Raw genomic sequence first — 23,400 nt, forward strand, 5'->3', positions numbered from 1 at the left:
ATTTTTTTTAACATTTATTCGTTTTTTGATAGAGACAGAGCGTGAGTGGGGGAGGGGTAGAGAGAGAGGGAGATACAGAATCTGAAGCAGGCTCCAGACTCTGAACTGACAGCACAGAGCCCGATGCGGGGTTCGAACTCATGGACCGTGAGATCATGACCTGAGCTGAAGTCAGACACTTAACCGACTGAGCCAGCCAGGTGCCCCAACATATCAAATATTTAAATTAATAGGCCATCCTTTGAGGCTTGAAATTGTATGTTATAAATATACCACTCCTGCAACCTAGATCTTATTTTTTTTTACGTTTATTTTTGAGAGAAAAAAGCATGAGTGGGGGAGGAGCAGAAGGAGAGGCAGAGAGAATCCCAAGCAGGCTGGACACTGTCAGTGTGCAGCCTAATGCTGGGCTTGAACCCACAAACCATGAGATCATGACTTGAGCCAAAGTCAAATGTTTAACTGTCTGAGCCACCCAGACACCCTTCCAACCTAGATCTTATTAAGTGGAAAATTGAGTCACTCGATACTGTCCCTGAGATGAAACTTCCAGAGTACCCTAAGTAGAAATTACTCTACATTTTTGTCAGTTCACCTCCATGGCACACCCAAGAAAATGAGAGTGTCTCTTTAACTTATTATGGATTAATTACCCTACATTCTTTTGTAGGAGCTCATTTTTACCTTTCTAAACTTGAAGAATAGCTTTAACATTATGCTTTAAAATCTAAACTTCTTCTTATTACAGTATTGTTTTTTAAATAACATATATGATGGTTTGTACATAAACCAAGTTATTTAGGACTTCAGATAATCTGTAACTATTACTGTATGTAAATTAAAATTTTTCTTAATGACTATTTATATCACAGCTTATAAAAAGGGTTCCTATTCAGTTGGATTCATCAGTACCTTTCTGAGGGTGCCCTGGTCATGCTTTATTGATGGATACATATATTAAATATCAGTCCTGCTTACGTGTTCAAAATATACTTAATTTGGTTGGTAAGTACCTGGAGATAGATAAAAATTTGATCCTTGTGCAGGTTTTCTTTAGACTTAAGTGAGAGATACACTTTCTTCCTTGGCTGTATATTGACTCTTTGGCAATAAGCTTTCTAGTACGTACCTGCCATAAGAAAACAATTTATATAAACCTGTATTATAGCAGTGGAGGATCATTAGATGACCTTTTATTGCAACAATAACAAATTGTTACTGAAAATAATTAGTATTTTCCCAACAATCTGTTTACAGGTTCTCTTTAACTTTGTTTTTTCTCAAATTCTTGACTTTTATTGTCAAGTACACATACAGTCAGTTCTCGTATTCTTTGTAGTTGACTCAAAGCAGATGTTTCCATTTTATTTAAAGTTGTCATTTTCTACAGTTCCCAATTTGTTTATCTAGTATTTTTGTTGATGATTTTTCTAATATTTCTTTATAAGTCAGGTATTCTTAATTCAGATTATTAGTCTAATAGTAGTGTAAGTAGTAGAGATACAGTAAAACCTTTGTTTACAAGCATAACTCATTCTGGAAACATGCTTGTAATCTAAAGCACTTGTATATCGATGTGAATTACAAGAACCATTGGCTCAGTGGTGATCATTTGACATTCGACGTCACATACCACTCCTGTTGCAAGCCATCGCTCATTTATCAAGTTAAAATTTATTAGAAATGTTTGCTTGTCTTGTGGAACACTTGTAGAACAAGTTACTTGCAATCCAAGGTTTTATGGTAATTTCATTTGGGGTGCCTGGCTGGCTCAGTCAATCGAGCATGCAATCAAGAGATCTCAGGGTGGTGAGTTTGAGCCCTGCATTGGATGTAGAGATTACTTAAAAATAGAAAATCTTAAAAAAAATTTTTTTTCATTTAAAAGTATGTTGTATTTGTCTTGGGAATAAATATACTTCAAAAGAATTATTAAAGGGTGCCTGGGTGACTCAGTTGGTTAAGCGTGACATCAGCTCAGGTCATGATCTCGCAGTTAGGGAGTTTGAGCCCTGCATTTGTCTGTGTGCTGACAGCTCAGAGCCTGGAGCCTGCTTTAGATTCTGTGTCTCCCTCTCTCTCTGCCCTTTCCCCCACCCCCTCAAAAATAAACATTAAAAAAAATAAAAAATAAAAAAACATTAAGTAGTACCCTGGTTACAAAAAACACAATTCATGTAACTTTTTCTGTTTCAGAAACCTTTTTCCAAAAAGGACAAAGGAACTCAAATCAGTTGTCCATAGTGCTCCTGGTTGGAAATTATTTGGTAAAGTCCCTCCCAGAGAGAATCTTCAGAAAACTTCCAAAATCATTCAACAGGTAAGTACTAATATTGCCATGTGGTTTGTCTTAGCTTTTTAAGTATTTTTTTTCTTGATAATCATATTACACTTTCATTCATATTTTCCTACATATAAAATTTGAGGATTATTGGCTATTTGTAGTAACCTTAAATCTTTTTACAAAACATGCACATATTTTCAGTTATGTTTTATGGTACAGTGATTTTTTTTTTCCTACTTATTCCTTGGATAGCTTTTTGGTTTTTTGTTTTGTTTTTCTTCTTAGCTAAGCACTCTTACCACGTATTCTGACTTCTAATTGAACATTGTGGTGTTTGCCAGTGGCACAGATTTTATGGATATAGGGAGATGTCAATTGATAAAACCATAGAAAGCAAAAACTGAGTAGATTTTGAGGTTGAACTTTGTCTTTGGTCACTTTTCTGGTGTTCTACCTAAACCAAGGACTTTGTGAAATAAGTGGGTATGTAATCTGTTTCTAGTAACTTAGGAGCCAGTTCTTCTAATAGCTGTACTAATATCCATATTCTGAAGTTCTTAAGAATTTCAGATCTCAGGCTTCGGGGTGGCTCAGTCACTTAAGCATCCAACTCTTGATCTCAGCTCAGGTCTTGACCTCAGGGTGGTAAGTTCAAACCTGGTGTTGGGCTTCACGCTGGCCATGAAGCCTACTTAAAAAAAAAAAAAAAAAAAAAAAAATTTCAGATCTAATTTGTCTCCTGAACTAGTGTTTCATTAGTATTAGGAGATCAGTGAGGCTGGAAAGCAGTGAGACTGGATCAGTTGCAGACATTTTTAAGTTCCTAGAAGTTGTTGCTCAGAAGACGATATGTACGTAATACATTTCCTGTTTCCTCTTTCAGATTCAACACAAGTATGTATAAAAATTATTACATTAAGACAATAATCATCATTCAAATTGGAAAAAATATCTTCCATTAAGGATTTAATAGTATTCCTTTTATTGCTCAAAGAAAAACTGGTTTCCCAAGTAATATAAGAAAATAATTTTTAGATCTTTACAAACATTTGTTATAGTTAATTTTATTTACAGTTAAAATACTGAATGGTTTATATAGCTTCTGGGACTTGAAACTGTAGTTTGTGTTTTCCAAGCTGTGAGCCCAGGCACCCCATGTGCTGCAGCTTAGGCACAGCGAAACTGTGGCTGACTCCGTGATTACTCTACATCTGTTGGATACAGTGCAGACTGTTAGCTTGAGATTGTACACAGTTTCAGCATTAAATGGCATCATATCTTTGTGAATCTGGTTTTTCTAAGACTGCTGTAATGAAAATCAGATACTGGACAAAAATCAGTGTTTAACAGGAAATGAGCGTGATCATGTCCAATCTGATTTCAAAGTTTGTGAAATGATACAGTGCACAACAAGCATACATTTCCAATTAGTAATTAATTGTGGTTATTTAAGAATGAAAACCTTTTTTCCTTTAATTTATGTGTATTGTGTTTTCAAATGGCTACAAAGTGTTAGGACATAAATCCTTATTAAATTGTTAGACATACCTAGAATGATTTAAGTATTTCTGTTGGTTTAGGGGGAGCCATGAAAAAATTAATGGTACGTTAAGAGCACTGTTAACCAAGAAAGTTTGGAAATCTTTGCTATCTCGACATCTTAAATTTTAACTTTTTGTAAAGTCTGAAAGTAACTTCTCTTGTCTAGAGTTTTCCAGAAGACCAAGTTCGCCCTCTAGAGGCAAAACAGTGGTCTTGCTATTGAAGGTTTGTATTTTTGACTTTATGGTAGTTTACCTTAAATATGCATGTGCATACTTTTATCTTCGTGTACGCAAACATTCTGCGATAGGTCTCTAAATAAATTACTGGTTGGATAATTATCTGTTTACTTATATGTTGTATACTTTTAGTCAGCTATTTTCATTTTGGAAAGCTAAGGTGTCATATTCTGTCTTTTTCATATATATTCTGTGAAAATTTGATGAGTGGTTAGGAAAAGAACAACTTTTCATATGGGAAGAGGGAGTGGAGTTGAAATGCAGTTGCTCTCCTCTCTAGTCCTTTGTCTGGCTTTTTACAGATGCTAGCTGCTCCTTTTAACTTTTGACCTTTCCAGCGATGAGTAGGTACTGTTGTGTATTTTGGTACCTTTTTAATGGTTGGTTGTTTTCTGGGAGGTATGGTGGGTCATGAAGTCTTTGTTCTTCATAATAAGAAAAATATGTGTCCACCCTCAAAATATGTGTCTCCCATGTGATTGAACCTGTTTCTGCCTCTCCCTTTTTGCTTTCTCTTTCTCTCTTTCTCTGTATGTCCTTTACTCCCCATCTGTCTGAGTTTGCTGTCCTCTTCCCTGCAGTTGTCGTTTTCAAGGTGGGCATGATTTTCTTTATTGGTAACAGCACATTTATAACTTTGTGTCTCTGTTCCTGCTTGAAAACATGTTTTCTCAGCCGTGACTTTTAAACTCTGTAAAACATGAATATAAAAATATATTTGAGACCCTTTACCATGTACTCCTTTTGAATGGGTATTATATGTTTGGATCCAGAAATCAAAAATGAAGATATCAGTAAAGCCATGAAGAATGTTAGGACACATCTTTCATGTTTTAAGGTAGGGCCTTATGCTATTCAGGCTGTATAAAATGAAGGTAGCTAGTAATTGCAGTGTAAAAGTGCCTGAAAAAGTGAGTCAGTGCTAAAAATTCAAAGGAAAAATACATTCCTTTGGGCTTTTTAAGCATTCCTTACTTGCTTTTTGAATGTGGCAAAATAGTAAGATTTATTGGGAGATTAAAATAGTAGTATTTCATAGTATATATATATTTTTAAAGCAGATATTCAGAAGGGAGTTGCTGTATTCTTGAGTATGAATGTTACTGGACCAGAATTTTCTTTCTGGTAGAAAGACATCTATAAGATTATAAAGAAACTATATAGAAAAAGTAAAGGTTTGATTTACAAACTTTTTTTCTTCCTTAATAATTACACATGATTACATTCTTTATAAAACATAAATCATTATAGGAAGATATGTTTCATTTCACTTTCCCTTCACATTTTTAGGCCTTTTAAGATTCTTTTTTTGTATGGAAGCACATATAATTATTTTTGTGTGTATATATTTATATATATATATGGTGTTATATATATTTTTATAACTCATTTCAAGAATAGAATGTCACTATATATATAATTTTTTTTTGCCTTATTTAACTTCATATGTTTTGCACCTACAGCTTTTCAGAGATACATGAACTTCACAAGTGAAAGATATTTGTAGATTAAGTATTTTTTTTAAATTTTATTCTTCTAGTAAATTTATTAAAGGTCTGATCAATTTTAGTGCTTTTCCTGTTAACATAAAGCAACATAAAAATCATTTTAGGATACTAGCAAAGTCAAACTGACCCAAGTTTGGCATTTAACTTGAATCAATTCCCAAATCACATGAATATTCATAATATTATTTTATGAGGATTATCACATGTGTTCTCTTGTAGGTGTGAAATTCCTGCTTGTGGCCTTTTGAACCTGTTGGTGAGCCATGTTAAAAATTGCATCTATTAATTATAAATAGTATTTCAGTTATATTGTGATTCAATTGACCTGTTTTTGGTTTTCCTAAATTAATAGGCCAAAGTTGGAATATAGCTACATAGCTTGTCTTATGACCTCCAAACTGCAAGTAAGAATGATTACAAATGAGCCATGTTATGTATAATTGTAACATGATTGCATAGTAGATTGAATATACCCCATTTATGTCAAACTGACAGTATTTTAGTAGAAAGTGACCTTTTGTTGCTAGACACTTTTATATTGGCATCTTTAAGGAGAAAATAACATTGTAGTATTTAGATGATGATTCTAGTTTTTCATCACTCATGTCTTTTTCTGAGTGAAGTTTTAGTTGGATGGTTGAATCACTTTTATATAACTTTTGACAGGTCAGGGAAAAAGGTTTTAAGACACTAACGAATTTCTTAATCTGAGCATCTGAAAGTCTAAAAGAATAGGTTACTCTCCTCAGTTCAACCTTTGCCTTTGAAACGTTTTACTGCAGGAACAATAACATTATGGAAAGGACTAGAATATGTGAGCTTTGTGAGCAGTACTTAAATATATAACATTGTGAAAGTGTTAGAGCTTAATACTCTGGTTAATAATTTTATTGGTGTGTATAGCATTAGAATATTTGAAAACAATTTGTTGGCTTTAATTATGCTTAAACATAGATACCTTTGGTGTATAATTTGAGTAGTTCATAAAGTACCTATCTCTTTTGTGGTTAAATTGTAGAGGAACTGGACTATATGCAGAATTTATTTTTGAAAAATCCTTAAAATTGTTACACCCTTGTGTTTTATTTTCACCTTTATTTACCTAATGTAATGTCACCTTGAGAAGGTAGTGAATAACTACCTTTCCAGCTGCATGTATTCTTTATTTTATAGTTGATGATAAATTATTAGGTCTTTTTTATGTGTGAATAAATTGATTTTATAAAAGCTAATTTGTATGGTCTGAAAATTGAGAGAGGAATTCATAATAGCTCAGCCTCTGCTTCTTGGAGAGGAGAAAAGCATAAGCCCTAAGAGAGAAGCTTATGTTAGTTAAAGAAAATTAAAAGAATAAAAGCAGTAAGTTCTCACAAATTGAATAGGGTAGGATTTGGGGAAAATTTTTTTTCTATTATCAGAGAAATAGACTTGGGAAGAGGTTACAGTCTGTAAATACTGACTACCTGTTATTTGATTCCGTAAATACAGTTTGAATATCAAAGTTATATTAAAAGTTATACTCATTCTGTCTTTATGTCAGAATTGTATATTATGTTAGGCATCAAATTAGACTAAACAAAATTGTGCTAATAACTACCAAAATAAAGTTTACTGAGGCATTCCTGTATGCAAAAGGGCAATGAAATGTATTACCCCAAGGTTTCATTTAAGCTTGAATTATGGGACAGATTTTATTTCTGCTAATTCACAGCTTCTGGAATAAAATTTAGAATCAGCAAAAGCATCATAATTGGCTTTATCCTCTTTACTCCATGCATGATGGTTTCCCTAGCTCTTGGATCAAGTTGTTGTGTGAGAGAGCCTCTTTATCTTGGGTACACATGTAGAGATGTCCACATGGGGAGTTACTTCCATTTCTAAAGATTATTTTGGCTGTCTATAAACTGTTCACAGCATACTGAAACATGAGGGTTTATTTGGCGATGCAGTTTTAACATTAACTCCTTTAGAAGAGGTGTTCTCACTGTCTACTGAAACTCAAAGTCAAGTCAGTTTATGTGTCAGGCTGTTTTGGTTTTCATGTTGTCTTTGGAAGAGAAGCTCCTATTTTATTCTTTCTTCTCCCCAGTTCCAGTATTTTTCTTCTTTAAGAAGCTATTCAGAGACTCCTGCCACCCTCCCTTTGAACCCATAGTCTGATCTTTTCTCACATTTCCATCCTAGTACACCTTCCTTCTGGTAGAACCCTTTAGCTACAGAGCCCAAGGCATTAGAGTGTGGCAGAATACCATTCTGCTGCCAGCTCTCACCATGTGACCTCATGTTAGCAAACTCTAAGCATTTTCTCTAGCAGAAATTGAAGAACAAAATTCTTGAACTGATTCTAGATTCTTCTCTAAAATTGGCTTTTATTTCAATACATATATAATTTATTTGACTTACATTGACTGTGTATAATACAATAGGTATGGTTCAGGCTCTTGAGATAGAAGTAAATATGAGTCCTAGCCTTTAAATTATTCCAGTATAACTGTGGGGGCGGGGGGAGGCAAAGCTTCCTCTGTAATTTTAATGATGTTGAGTGCTGTAGTAGAGTTGTGAACAAAGTATGAAGAGTATATATGAAAGAGTAATTAATTTTGCTAAGGGATGACCTAGGAATTGTGTTCTGAAGTGTAGTAGGTAGACAAGATGGGGAAAGCCATTCCAGAAAGAGGAAATTGAATGAGCAAGCAGGAATGCACAAGACTTGTTAATAGGCTAGTATATCCAGGATATAGGGTAGATTGTGAAAGGTCATTAGCCACCAGATTAGAGAGTTGGGTTTTATCCAAAATAATTTTAAATAAGGTACTGAGACATCAAACTCATACATTAGGAAAGTAATTCTGGAGGCATTATAGAAGCTAAATTAGAAAAGAGTGAGTTGGCAAACAAAGGCTTTAAGATTTATTTTAATAGTCTATGATTCTGGTTCCTAAATACAGTGGATTACCTAGAGAATGTACCAAGAATATAGCCCCATACATTGAGTTCCTAATGTCAGATTTGTGTTTTTCATTTCTTGTGTTTCTGGTTGGTTCCTTTTCAAATCTGCTATATCACTTTTTACAGTTTACAGTTCCCTGCTGAAATTTCAAGCTTGGCCTTTATCTCCTTAAACATAGTAAGTATAGTTGTTTCATAGCCTGTGTCTGATAACTTCAGTGTCTGGAAATTCTATAGGTCTGTTTGTATTGAAAATCATTTCTGCTAGTTTTTGTTAGATGCTGTTTTATCTCTGTGTGTGCCTAGTTACCTTTGCTTGGGTCCTGGATATAATATTTGAAACACTGTATGTAAAAAACAATTTGAAGGCTAAGGTGGTATCATCCTTGAGAGATTTGAATTTATGTCTCTCAAGTACCTGATGGCACTAGCTATTTAGTTTTTTCATTCATCAAGATGAGGCAGAGTTCTGATCCAGTCTGTTTTGGACATTTTTCTTACTGAGTTGAAAAAGTTTTTTGATTGTTAAACCAACTTATTCCTGGGATAAACTCCCAATTAGCCACAGTTGTTACCCATTTGGTGTATTGCTGGATTTGGTTTACATATGTATTTCTTAAATTGATAAACTACTTTTTGAATAGTTTTGGATTCATAGCAAAATTGAGCAGAAAGTACAGAGAGTTCCTATATATGTCCTGCCCAGACACATGCACAACCTCTCCCTCTTTTGACATCCTGTACCACAGTGTGGTACATTTGTTACGTTCATTGACTCTACACTGACCCATCATAATCACCCAAAGTTATAGTTTACATTAGGGTGTACTCTTGGTGTTGTATGTTCTATGGGTTTTGACAGATGTATAATGACATTATAGTAGCATATGGAATATTTTCACTGCCCTAAGTCCTCTCTGCTCTGCCTGTTCATCCTAACCAGCACCCCAACCCCTTGGCAACCAGTTATCTTTTTATTGTCTCCATAGTTTTTCCTTTTCCAGAATGTCGTATGATTGGCATCATTCAGTATGCAGCCTTTTCAGTTTGGCTTCTGTCACTTAGCAATATGCATTTTAGTTTCCTTCATGTCTTTTCATTGTTCAGTAGCTCATTTCTTTTTAGTGCTGAATAATACTCAGTTGTATGCATGTGCCATAGGTCATTTATCTATTGTCTGGATGTACCATAGTTCGTTTACTTACTGAAGGACATTTGGGTTGCTCCCAAGTTTTGGCAATAATGAATAAAGCTGCTGTAAAACATCCATGAGCAGGGTTTTTTTTTTTTCTTTTTTTTTTTTTTTTAATGGGTATAAGTTTTCATTTCATTTGGGTAAATGCCAAGGATTCCGATTGCTGGATCAATATGGTAAGAGTTATGTTTAGTTTTGTAATAAACAGCCAAACTGTCTTCCAAAGTGGTTATACCATTTTGCATTCCCATCAGCAGTGAGTAAGAGTTCCTTTTGCTCCACATCCTCACCAGCATTTGGTGTTGTTGGTGTTTTGGATTTTGACCATTCTAATAGGTGTGCGGTGGTATCTTACTGTTATTTTAACTTGCAGTTCTCTAGTAGCATATGAGATGGAACATCTTTTCTTATGTTTACTTGTTATCTGTATATCTTCTTTAGTGAGGTATCTCTTGAGATCTTTTGCCATTTTTTAATTTAGTTGTTCATTTTATAACAATAAGAACAACTCAATAGACAAATTTTAAGAGTTTTTTGTTTATTTTGGCTAAATATGCTGTTCTTTATCAGAGGTATCTTTTGCAAGCATTTCCTGCCAGTTTGTGGCTTGTCTTCTCATTCTCTTACATCATCTTTTACAGAGCAAAAGTTTTTCATTTTAATAAAGCTTGCTTCTCAATGATTTCTTTCATGGATTGTGCTTTTGGTGTTATAGCAAAATAAAATCATTACCATGACTAAAGTCATTTACATTTTCTTCTGCCTTCTAGGGAGTTTTATAACTTTTTGTTTTACATTTATGTCAAGTTACTTTTTGTGAATAGTGGAAGGTCTGTGTCGAGATTCATTTTTTTGCATGTGGATATCCGGTTATTCACTGTTTGTTAAGAAGACTTTGTTTGATTGTGTTGCCTTTGCTCCTTTATCAAAGATTAGTCAACTATTTTTGTGGGACAATTTCTAGACTGTTTCTTCTGTCTCATTGATCTGTCTCTGTCAATACCACACTATCTTGATTATTGTCGCTTTCTTATAAGTCTTGAAGGCAGGTAGTATGAGTCTTCCAACTTTATTGTTCTTCAGTACTGAGTTTGCGATTCTGGGTCTTTTGCCTCTACATATAAACTTCAGAGTCACTTTGTTAATATCCACAAAATAACTTGCCAGGATTTTGAGTGAGATTGTGTTCAATCTGTAAATTTGGGAAGAATTGACTTCTTGGCAATACTGACTCTTCCTAACTATAAACATGGCATATCTCCCCATTTACTTAGTTCTTCTTTGATATCTTTCATCAGAGTTTTGTAATTTTCCCCATGTACATCTTGTACATATTTTATTAGATTTATACCTAAGTATTTCATTTCCTTGGATACTGTGTTAATGTGTTTTAATTTTTAAATTCCATTTTTTTATTGCTAGAACATAGGGAAGCAATTGACTTTCATTGTATCCTACAACCTTGCTATAATCTCTTGTTCTAGGCATTGTCTATTCTTTCAGATTTTCTACAGTGATGATCTTTTAAAAATTTCATTAGTGGTTTCCCTAGAGTTTGCAATATGATTTTATTTCCTGCTAGTCCAAGTTCATTTTCAAGGAACACATACTATTTCACAAATAGTGCCAAGTACTTTATCATATAATCAAATCCCTCCCTTCCATCCTTTGTATCCTTGCTGTAATTCATTTCATTTATATATGAGCATATATACTTAAAGATGTATGTGTATACACACACACAAATATACATATTTATAAATACAGATGTAATTGGATATGTCATTATTTTGAACAAGCTGTTATCTGTTAGATCAGTTAAGAATAATAAAAATAATAAATTTTTATAGTATTTTTTAATGTTTATTTTTAAGAGAGAGAGACACACACAGCACAGTCGGGGGAGTGGCAGTGAGAGAGGGAGACACAGAATCCGAAGCAGGCTCCAGGCTCTGAGCTGTCAGCACAGAGCCCAACGTGGGGCTCGAACCCGTCAACCATGAGATTACAACCTGAGCCAAAGTCAAATGCTTAACCGACTGAGCCATCCAGACACCCCTAAAAATAATAATTTTTATTTTACCATTATATATTCCTTCCTGATGCTCTTCCTTTCTTTGTATACAAACAAGTTTCTGATCTATATCATTTTCCTCCTCTCTAAAGAGCATCTTTTAACATTTCTTGTAAGACAGAGCTTATTGATAACAAATTCCTTTAATTTTTGTTTGAAAAAGTCTTTATGTCTCTATTTCTTTAATTTCCTTTTGAAAGATCATTTAGCAGAATACAAAATTTAGGTCGTTGCATTTTTTGTTCCAACACTTTAAATATTTCTTTCTTCTTGCATGATTTCTAAGAAGTTGAATGTAATTCTTTCCTCCTTTATAGGGAAAGAGGCTCCTCCCCCAACCCCCCCAGTGATTCTTTCAAGATTTTTTCTTTATGTTTGGTTTTCTGTTGTTTAAATATGATCTGCCTATGTATAGTTTCTTAGGCATTTATTCTGCTTGGTGATCTGTAGTTTGGTGTTGACATTAATTTGGGGAAATTCCTAGTTATCATTGTTTCAAATATTGTTTCTCCTTTTTTTCTCTTCTTTCTTTTTTTGATATTCCCATTATACATATATTATATACCTTTTGTAGTTGTTCTGTAGTCCTTGGATATTCTGTTGAGTTTGTTTTTTCCAGTCTTTGTTTTTTTTGTTTTTGTTTTTGTTTTTTTGTCAGTTTTGGAGGTTTCTATTAAGATATCCTCAGGCCCCGGGGCGTTTGGGTGGCTCAGTCGGTTGAGCATCCGACTTTGGCTCAGGTCATGATTTCATGGTTTGTGAGTTCAAGCTCTGTATCGGGCTCTGTGCTGACAACTCAGAGCCTGGAGCTTGCTTGCTTCAGATAATGTGTCTCCCTCTCTCTCTGTCCCTCCCTGCTTGTGCTCTGTCTCTCTCTCTCTCAAAAATAAATAAACATAAAAAGCAAAATCCTCAAGCCCAGAGATTCTTTCCTCAGCTGAGTCCCATCTACTTATCAGCCTATTTAAAGCATTCTTCATTTCTGTTGTAGGGCTTTAAAAAATGCTTTTATCTCTAGCATTTCTTTTTCATTCTTTCTTAGAGTTTCCACTTCTCTTACATTGCCCATCTGTACTTGCATGTTGTCTACTTTTTTTCATGAATATCTTTACCATATTAATCATAGTATTTAAAAAGTCTTTGCCTACTGCCTCCAACATTCCTGCTATATCTGACTGGTTCTGATGCTGCTTCAGCTTCTTTAAATTGTTTTTTTGCCTTTTATTTTGCCTCATAATTTTTTGTTGCACAGTGGACACAATGTTCTAAGTAAAAGGAACTGTAGTAAATAGACCTTTAGTAATGTAATAGTAATATGGTTTGGGGAGGGAAAGTTCTATACTCTTAAGATTAATTAGTAGTCTTTTGGTGATCTGGTGTGTTTTTGGATTGTGAACTTGACCAGTACGTCTTAGTATCTGTCCCTGCGTAGGTGAGAGAGGATGGCCAGAGTGGGCTGGAGTTGGGTGTTTCCTTTCCCTTAGGTAAGTTAGGCTGTGGTAAGATAGTTTCTCCTGAAAACAGGCCTTGTTAAGGAAAACAGATGCTCTAGAGTATTTCAGAATAGTTCCTTTTCCCTGCTACTGCTAGAAGCCTGAGGGCATTTTTCTCTGATATTGACAGTGAGGACTTGGTAGAGTTCCTTTAGAGGTAAAACTCACAAAAGTATGTGAGATTGGGTCCTCTTGGAGTTTTAGTTCTTGCCCTGTCCACATTGAGCTTCCAGGAATTTTTCAATGACAGAATTATAGTTCATGTTTTCCAAGTCTGGCATTTGTTCCCACAGAGGTTTTTGCTCATGGTTTTCTGTCACGTTTCTGTATATCCACCTATCTGTCTCCATATTTTGGTCACACTTTGCCCTGTGACCTGACTTCTCTGATGGCTCTAAGAAAAATCAATAATTTTTTTAGTTTGTTTGACTTTTTTATTTTTAGAATGGAGTGGCAGCTTCTAAGCCTCTTACATGCTGGACCAGAAACCACAAGTCAATTTGCTAATATTTTGTTATGGATTTTCATTTGAGATACTGGTCTATAATTTTTTTTTTTATGTTTATTTTTGAGAGAGAGAGACAGACAGAGCTGAAGTGGGGAAGGGGCAGAGAGAGAGAGACCTAGAATTCGAAGCGGGCTCCAGGCTCTGAGCTGTCAGTACAGAACTGATGTGGGGCTCCAACCCACGAGCTGCAAGATAATGACCTGAGCTGAAGTCAGATGCTTAACCAACTGAGCCCCCCCAGGTGCTCCTGTAATTTTCTTTTAACACCTTTGTTTGAATTTGGTTTTGGGATAATGCTGGCCATCATTGAATGCGTTGAGAATGATTTCCCCCCCCATTATGAAAGAATTTGTGCAGAACTGATGTTATTTCTTCCTTAAATGTTTGATAGAATTTGCCAGTGAAATTATCGAAGGCAAAGTTGCTCAACCTCAGTGCTATCGACATTTTAGGCCTTGTAATTGTTGTGGGGACTTCCCTCTGTAATGTAGGATATTTACCACCGTTCCAGCCTCTACCCACTAGATGCCAGTAGCCACACTCCACCCCCCCTCCCAAGTCGTGGCAACCAGAAGTGTCTAAATGTTGCCAGTGTTTGCTGGGGGCCAAAGTCGACTCTAGTTGAGAACCACTGACATAAACCAAACATGAAGGTTTGTTGTTGTTGAATAAATTTTTAGATACAAATTTATAGGGGCACCTGGGTGGCTCAGTCAGTTAAGTGGCCCATTCTTGATTTCGGCTCAGGTCATGATCTCATGGTTCATGAGAATGAGCCCCATTTTGGGCAGGCTTCACGCTGACAGAGCCTACTGGGATTCTCTCTCCCTCTCTCTCTGCCCCACTGCTGCTCATGCATGCATGTGCACTCTCTCTAAATAAATAAACTTAAAATACATATATGTATATATAAATTTTAATTGATATAGGGCTATGAAGTTTTTCTTTTTGAGTCAGTTTTGGTGCATGTCTTTCAAGAGATATTTACATTTCATCTGTTGTTGAATTTGTTGGAATAAAATTATTCATATTACTCTCTTATCCTTTTAATGTTTACTGGATATGTGATATGAATATGAATAGAGATTCTCTCTCTTACATTTCTGATTTTTGTAGTTTGTGTCTTCTCTTTTTTCTTGACTGGTTTTACCAGAAGTTTATCAATTGCATGGATTTTTTTTTTTTTTTTTTTTTTTAGTTTATTTATTTTGAGACAGAGACAGCACAAGCTAGGGAGAGGCAGAGAGAGAGGAAGAGAGAGAATCCCAAGCAGGCTTTGCACTGCCAGCACAGAGTTTAATGTGGGGCTCAAACTCATGAAACTGTGAGATCATGACCTAAGTTGAAACAAAGAGTTGGACGCTAAACCGGCTGAGCCACCACCCAGGCTCTCCAATTGCACTGATTTTTTAAAAAAATGTATATTTATTTATTTTGAGAGAGAGAGGAAGAGAGAGAGAATGAGGGAGGACAGAGAGATTTAAAATAAAGTTATTTACTTTAAAAAATCAGCAATGAGGCACCTGGGTGGCTCGGTTGAGTGTCTGACTCTTGATTTTGGCTCATATCATGATCTCAGGGTCGTGGGGTCCAGCCCCTCATTGGGCTGCACATTGGGCTGCACGCTGAGCCTTAGAATCTGCTTCAGATTCCCTCTCTCTCCCTCTGCCCCCTCCCCGGCTCCCCGCTCATACATGCTCTAAAATAAAAGAAAATAAATACCTTTAGTTTCATAGATTTTTACCTCTTCTTTCTGTTTTTTATTTCATTTATTTCTGTTGTTCATTGTTTACTTCTTTGCTCTTGCTTTAGAGTTCTTTTTCTCTAGTTTTTTAAAGATGGATCATTGATTTTAGGGCTTTCATCCTTTTAATGTAAGTGTATGAAGCTATAAATTTTATTCTAGCCTTGCTTTAACTGTGTTCCACAGGTTTCATTATTTTCATTTTTCATTCCATTTAAAATGTTTTCTCTTTCTGTTATTTATTTTACTAATGATTATTTAGAAGTGTTTTTTTAATTTTCAGGTTTTTCAGAATTTGCCAGAAAAGTTTCTATAAATGATTTTTAATTTAATTCCATTATGGTCATAAAATATACATTATGCAATTACAGTCCTTTTCAATTAGAGACTTGTTTTGTTTTGTTTTTTACTTTTTTCCCCCAATGTTTATTTTTGAGAGACAGAGTATGAGTGGGGGAGGGGCAGAGAAGGAGACACAGAATCCGAAGCAGACTCCAGGCTCTGAGCTGTCAGCACAGAGCCCAATGCGGCGCTTGAAACCGCAAACCATGAGATCATGACCTGAGCCGAAGTCGGACGCTCAACCCAACTGAGCCACCTAGGCACACTGAGACTTGTTTTATGCCCAGGACATAGCTTGTCTTAGTGAATATTCCTTGTGCACTTGAGAAGATTGTGTATTCTGAAGACGCTGGGGGAGCATTCTATAAATGTCAGTTAGGTCATGTTGGAAGATAGTGTTGTTTGAGGGGCGCCTGGGTGGCTCAGTCGGTTAAGCATCTGACTTCAGGGGCGCCTGGGTGGCGCAGTCGGTTAAGCGTCCGACTTCAGCCAGGTCACGATCTCGCGGTCTGTGAGTTCGAGCCCCGCGTCGGGCTCTGGGCTGATGGCTCAGAGCCTGGAGCCTGTTTCCGATTCTGTGTCCCCCTCTCTCTCTGCCCCTTGCCCGTTCATGCTCTGTCTCTCTCTGTCCCAAAAATAAATAAACGTTGAAAAAAAAAAAAAAAAAAAAAAAAAAAGCACCTGACTTCAGCTCAGGTCATGATTTCGCCGTCTGTGAGTTTGAGCCCCGCGTCGGGCTCTGTGCCCACAGCTCAGAGCCTGGAGCCTGCTTCAGATTCTGTCTCCCTCTCTCTGACCCTCCCCCGTTCATGCTGTGTAGCTCTCTGTCTCAAAAATAAATAAAAGTTAAAAAAAAAAAAAAAAAGATAGTGTTGTTTGAGTCCTGTATAATTTTGCTGATTTTGTTTGTTCTATGAATTACTGAGACAGTAGTAATAAAATCTCCACCATAATCTACTTCTCTGTTTCTCCTTTTGCTGCATGTGTTTTGAAGCTTTGTTTTTGTCTTCTTGATGAATCAACCTATTAAATATTTGTCTGACTTTGGCCACTGCAACTTGCTTTCAGTTAGTGTTTGCATGATATTTGTTTTTCTATTCTTTTTCTTTTTATTGATCTTTATATTTAAAGTGGGTTTCTTATATAACATATATTTAAATCTTTTGTATACTGTCTGGTAAGTTTTGCTTTTTATAAATGAGTGTCATTTAATGTCGTTATCGATGTGACTCTTTTTTGAATTTACCATTTTGCTATTTCTTTTCAAATTGTTCCATCTGGTCTTTGTTTCTTTTTTTCTTTTTTCCTGCCTTCTTTTGGATTAAGTGAGTATTTTTAGTACTCCATTTTCTTTCCATTAGTTTATTACATATACTTTTGTTTTAGATTTTCAGTGGTTGACTTGACAGTTCTCAAATGTTTTAATTTCACAACTCCTTTGGATTTGTAGTTATTAGTAAGACCTCAAAGACTTTTTGCTTCAGGTGATTATCAGTTCTTATACCCAAAATTAAAACTGAAATGAAGTATTTATTCATTTAAAATAATGATAATAAAGTCATTACATGGTAGTGTAAGTAACATGGTAACTCTGTTTTACAAGTATGTTAAAACTAGTGGGAAGAGTGACATTATTTTACATTTTTTTCATATCTCTTCGAAGTCTGGTTTAATAAAGAAGGCTGGCTGCTTTCAATTTCTTGCTATATGTTATTTTAGATTACATCTGTGAAGAAATCTGGCTCCAAACAGATAATGAGACAGTGTTAAAAAACAAAATTCAGCCGATCTAACTGGCTTTATTTAAGTGATTTATGAATTGAATAGCATCCCATTCAGCAAGTAGAGGGGAACTCTGAGGAGTTGTATAAAAATGGAGGGTTTTTATAGGAAAGAGAGTAGTGGGTCAAGACGTTATTAGCAAAAGAAAAGAAAGGATTGTTTTAGGCCTGGTTGCCTTTCTTTAGGGAAGACCCCTTAAGGGGTCTTATCATGCAGATTACTTCATCTTCCTTTAGGGGAATGGTGAGGGCCCATGTGACAGATTACCTCTCTGGTGCTGAGCAGAAAATTCCTGACCAATTATACTAAATTTCTGGGGCAAGTGGAAACGTTAGTCAGGTTAGGTCAAGTCATTGAGTGGCCTAAGTGACTCCATTTTGGGCCTGTGGTTTTCTTTTTAACAACTGTAAAGGGAGGAGCATTTTAATAGCCTTTTCAGATAATTGTGGATATTCTTTGGTACATTCAGACTCATCAAGTGGTAGTTTCTTAAAGGTAAGTTATATTGTGGAACCTGAAACTTTATAACTCTGTTACTTTAAAATCCATTGGTCTCTCTTGCACTTTGGATGTTTTTCTCTGTGTGTGGTTTCATAATATCACACATTGATCATTTGGAAGATACTGGTTTATTATATTGCAGATCATTTCAATGTTGTAACATTTTCTTATACAGTTTTTAACAATTACAGTAATATCACCACCGATTTCATCTGAAAATTTTATTGGAAACTGTCAAACAGATGGTGGCATTTACAGGTTTTGCAGAATTTTAGTTTGACTTGAAAGGTTGACTTATATTGTTGGCAATAATTACTTTCAGTTGCTTTCCTTGAAATCACTAGATCACTTTATCCTTTTTTGTTTGTTTTAATAAACTTTATGTCGGAATTGCTTTAGATTTATAGAAGGTTGAGAAGAAAGTACAGAGAATTCCTATATAGTCATTAATTTTTCATTAATGCTAATATTACTTGCATTATTCTGGACTTTTGTCAAAACTAAGAAACTAACATTGGTATACTGCTGTTAACTAAACTCCAGACTTCATTTGGATTTCACCAGTTTTTCTACTTATGTCCTTTTACTGTTTCAGGATCCAATTCAGAATACTACATTGTATTTTGTTATAACGTTTCTATGTCTTTTGCCCTTTGACAGTTTCTCAATCTTTCCTTGTTTTTATGCCCTTGACGCTTTTGAGGAGGTCAGATATTTTCATGTATGTTGCTAAAAGAAAAACTCCACTATTTTTTCTCTACCCTCAATATTTCTGACACCAACTGTGTAGGATTTTTCCCCTATTCTGACCAATTTTTTGATGCCGGCTGGGTGTCTTACAATTCAGTTCAATTCTGACACTATTTACCTGGAGTGAGGGTCAGATTCCACAGGTTAAGAGCTCAGCCCTACAAGACAGCCTCTCACTGTTTTTTTAATTAAAAATTTTTTAATGTTTTTATTTATTTGAGAGAGAGAGAGAGAGAGACAGAGTGTGAGTGGGAGAGAGGCAGAGAGAGACAGACACAGAATCTTAAGCAGGCTCCAGGCTCTGAGCTGTCAGCATAGAGCCCGACGCAGGGCTTGAACTCACAGGTGGTGAGATGAGCTGAGCTGAAGTTGGATGCTCAACTGACTGAGCCACCCAGGTTCCCCTTTTTAAAATTTTTTTAATGTTTATTTTTGAGAGAGAGACAGACAGCCGGAGTTGCGGGGGGGCGGGGGGGAGGTGGAACAGGACAGAGAGGGAAATACAGAATCTGAAGCAGGCTCCAGGCTCTGAGCTGACAGCACAGAGCCTGACATGTTACAGAAACTGGTCTGGATCACCAAGCAGAAGAACCAAGAGACACTTGGAGATCTTGGAAGGCAGGAGATTTATTTTATACTGGTGGGCTCAGAGGAGATTACTCTCCAGAGGTCTGAGCCTCGAGCATAAGCAGAGGGGACAATTTACAGTCTGTTCTAGCCTGGCAAGCAGGGTGGGAAGAAAAACCCAGTAGTAAGAAAAACCCGGAAGGGGAGTCTTCAGGCAGGGACTGGAATTCCCCTATCAGTCTTGTCGGCCATCTTATAACAGATTTTTCTCTATCAGTGTGGGGCTGAAACTCACGAACCTTGAGATCATGACCTGAGTCGAAGTCAGATGCTTAATTGACTGAGCCACCCAGGCATCCCGACTGCCTCCCAGTTCTGAAGCCAATTGCGAGTTCAGGCTTCTAGTACTTCTGACCAAACAACTATAAATTGCAGACTCCCAGGATTCCTTCCTTGGGTTTGATAATTTGCTAGAATGACTCACAGAACTCAGGAAAACAGATTACTTACTAAGATTGCCAGTTTATTATAAAAGGATACAACTCATGAATAATCATATGAAAGAGATACATAGAGCAAGGTATATGGAAGGGGCATGGAGCATCCATGACCTCTCCAGGTGCATCACTTCCCACATGCCCATATGTTCACTAACACAGAAGTACCCTGAGCCGTTTGTTAGAGTTTTGGGGGGAGTCTTCATTGTGTAGGCATAATGGATTGAATCATTGGTCATTAGTGATTGACTCAATCTCCAGCACCTCTCCCCTCTCCAGAGATGGGAGGTGGGGGGGCGGTGGGGAGGGGGCTGAAAGTTCTAACCATGGCAGTACTTGGTCTCCCTGACAACCAGCCCTGATCCTGAGGATATCCAGGAGACTTCAGCTATCACCTCATTAGCATACTAAAAGCCACTTGTTTAGGAGATTTCAAGGGCTTTAGGAGCTGTGTGCCAGGAAACAGACCAAATATATGTGTTTATTATGTCACATCTACAGTTTGGGTTTGTTTGATGATTTCCCCATGACTTGACTGGGGTTATGTTTTTTGTTTGTTTGTTTGTTTTGGAGGAATACCATGGAGATGAAGTGCCTACTTTATACAAATTTGAGGAAATATCTACCAGATACTCAATTCTGAATAACTATACTTGCTATCAGTTTTTCTTTTAATTAAAAATAGTGCCCATAATAAAAGAGGTTTGTCCAGTTTGTCACTCAAATAACTGGACAAATGCTTTTTCTCTAGACAACCATTGTACTTCGTGTGCAGCAGAAGTTCCTTATGTATATGTCTCCTTTTATCACATAGAATATTAAAGCGATATTAATTATATTAAATCTTGACCTATAATAAGTGATATTTACTGTTTAATCATAGACATTCTTAAACTGGCCAGACCTACTCTATTCCCCTTTAGTTTTTTAACTTTGAGTGCATGCCACAAAGAATACAGTGATTAGTAGTACAGTTTTGTGCCATTGCCTTGATTTGTGCTAGTTATATTTAACATTGCTTTAGCACCATTAGAGCTCATGTTAATACATTGACAAACCATTAAGAATACAGATTTGACTTTACAGACTCCGTGGAAGCATCTCCGGGACATTGTTGAGAACTGATGAAGTTGGGTTTGTGATACTTTATCACAATCTACCCTCAATTTGAATACAATGTAATAACAGTATATTGCCATTCTTTCCCTTCTGATTTTTCTGCTGTAAACCCCTTAGTAAATTGATAATATTTTTGCTCTAAGTAGTCATATATCCTTTAACATTTTTAAATTCTTCATGTCTTCCAAAATGTCTTATATTTTTCCATATTTACTATTTTGGTGCTTTTCATTTCTTTGTGTAAACTCATCTTTTCATATGATATATTCTTTCCCCTTTTTAAAAAAAATGTTAGGGACGCCTGGGTGGCTCAGTCAGGCATCCAGCTTCAGCTCAGGTCATGATCTCACGGTTCGTGAGTTCAAGCCCCACGTCAGCCTCTGTGCTGACAGCTCAGAGCCTGGAGCCTGCTTTGGATTCTGTGTCTCCCTCTCTCTCTGCCCCTTCTGTGCTCAAGCTTTGTCTCTCTTTCCTTCAAAAATAAATAAGCATTAAAAAAATTTTTTAAATGTTTGTTTATTTTGAGAGAGAGCAAGAGAGCATGAGCAGGGGAGGGGCAGAGAGAGAGGGAGAGCGAGAACCCCAAGCAGGCTCCTGCATTGTCAGCGTGGAGCCCAACTTGGGGCTTGATTCCATAATCGTGAGATCATGACCTAAGGCAAAACGAAGAGTTGGATGTTTAACCCACTAAGTCACCACCCAGGCACCCCTGAAAAATGCCCTTTAAAATATCTTCTAGTTCAGGTCTACTGACCTCAGATTCTGGGGTTTTGTTTGTTTGAAAAAAATGTTAATATGCGCACACGCTCGCTCTCTCTCTCTCTCTCTCTCTCTTTTTTTTTTAAGTAAACTCTGCCCAGTGTGGGGCTTGAACTCAGGACACCAAGAATAAGAGTCACATGCTCTACCAGCTGAGCCTGCTGGGCACCCTATGCTACCTACACTTTCATTTTTGAAAGATCTTTTCTCATGGTATAGAATTCTAAGTCAGCACGGTTCACCCCCCCCCCCCGTTGTTTTATTATTTTTTTTCTTTCAGCATTTAAAGATTTGTCCATTCTCTTCTGACTTGCATAGTTTCAGATGGGTGTGAATATTTAGGTCTCTCCTAAATGGCCTGTGTATTCAGTGATGACTTTACATTTTGGTTGGTGGGAATATCAATACTTCTCATCCCTGAATGAGCTCTGGGGGACTGTTTTGCTTACTGTTCCCAGGTAATTGTTCTTTCCCCAGTAGTTGTTTTTTTTCCCAGACTTGTGTTTGGCCTTACCATATGTACAGGTTAGTATTCAGGTGAAGACTCAACAGGACTCCTATACAGATTCCTAGAGTTCTTTCTCAGTGGAGTGTTTTCTTTTCTGCTGCTCTGGCACATAAACTTTGGCCTCCTTCAGCTGTTCTAAACTAACAGCCAGTTTTTGTTTGAATTTTCCCTTTCTGTACTGATGTCCAGAATAGCCTTCATGCACAATGGGGTGATCATTAAGCTTGCCTTGTTTCCCCTTTGTCAGGGATTGTCACAAAGGTTGTTTTCACCAAGAAAGTTGGTATGAATTACCTAGTCCACCAAAGGGGAATCTACCTATGTTTCTGAAGAATTGGCCAACATGTGTGTTGGTATGTGTGTATAATTTTTAGGAATATAGATGTAAGTAAAATGCTTATTTAAATTTCTAATTACATATTCAAATCACATAGTATATAAAATAATGTATTAAGAAATAGTGCTTTGGGGTTACCTGGTGGCTCAGTTGGTTAAGCATGTGACTTTGGTTTCGGCTCAGGTCATGAGCTCCTGGTTTGTGAGACTGAGCCCGGCATTCTTTATTGTCACCACGGATTTGCTCTCTCCTCCTCCTGCACGCACATGCTCTCTTTCTCTCAAACTTAAAAGAAAGAAATAATGCTTTTTTATTCAAAACTGTTGTATACATCTTTGGCATCAATATGTTCAGCATCACTGTGACCAGTTTTGAAGTCTCTAACCCCAGAGCACATTACTTTCACTCTTGTTCAAGGTATAGAAGATACAGTGCTTTTTGATTCTATGTATTATCTTCTTATGAGAAATTTTGTCTCAAGTCTTAAATTTCCAAATGCATTACATTTTTTCTTTTATTTGTTCCATAGCTATAAAATTATCATCTCTACAACAAAGTCTGTTAGTATGTTGCTTTTTAAGGTTATGTTTAAAGGCTCTTTACGGTAGTTTGCAGTTGGATGGTTATACCTCCAGAAATCCTTACTTTACATTCAGTTTCTTCTACTCCAGTTAAGCAAACAACAAAACTTGCTAATCAACA

The 23,400-nt window shown here is 36.3% G+C and overlaps 1 protein-coding gene across 3 annotated transcripts in view; it reads left to right on the plus strand.

Moving 5' to 3' along the window:
• Window positions 1-23,400, plus strand: part of TBC1D12 (TBC1 domain family member 12) — a 102,327-nt gene that overhangs the window by 33,797 nt on the left and 45,130 nt on the right. Inside the window, exons 1-2 of one of the 3 annotated variants that reach the window (XM_047073193.1) lie at window positions 2,190-2,320; window positions 5,793-5,829. Coding sequence is in view for 1 of the 3 variants with exons in the window: in XM_047073195.1 (XP_046929151.1) it covers window positions 2,197-2,320 (124 nt within the window). In the remaining 2 variants the exon portion in view is untranslated. Of the gene's footprint in view, window positions 1-2,189; window positions 2,321-5,792; window positions 5,830-8,649; window positions 8,701-23,400 lie in introns of those variants that run through there. The other 2 variants (XM_047073195.1, XM_047073194.1) reach the window with 2 other exon arrangements.

The sequence above is a fragment of the Lynx rufus genome, unplaced genomic scaffold, assembly GCF_022079265.1.
Source record: "Lynx rufus isolate CCGP_SWC_20201006 ecotype Redwood Valley unplaced genomic scaffold, mLynRuf1.p SCAF_11, whole genome shotgun sequence".
Taxonomy (NCBI): domain Eukaryota; kingdom Metazoa; phylum Chordata; class Mammalia; order Carnivora; family Felidae; genus Lynx; species Lynx rufus.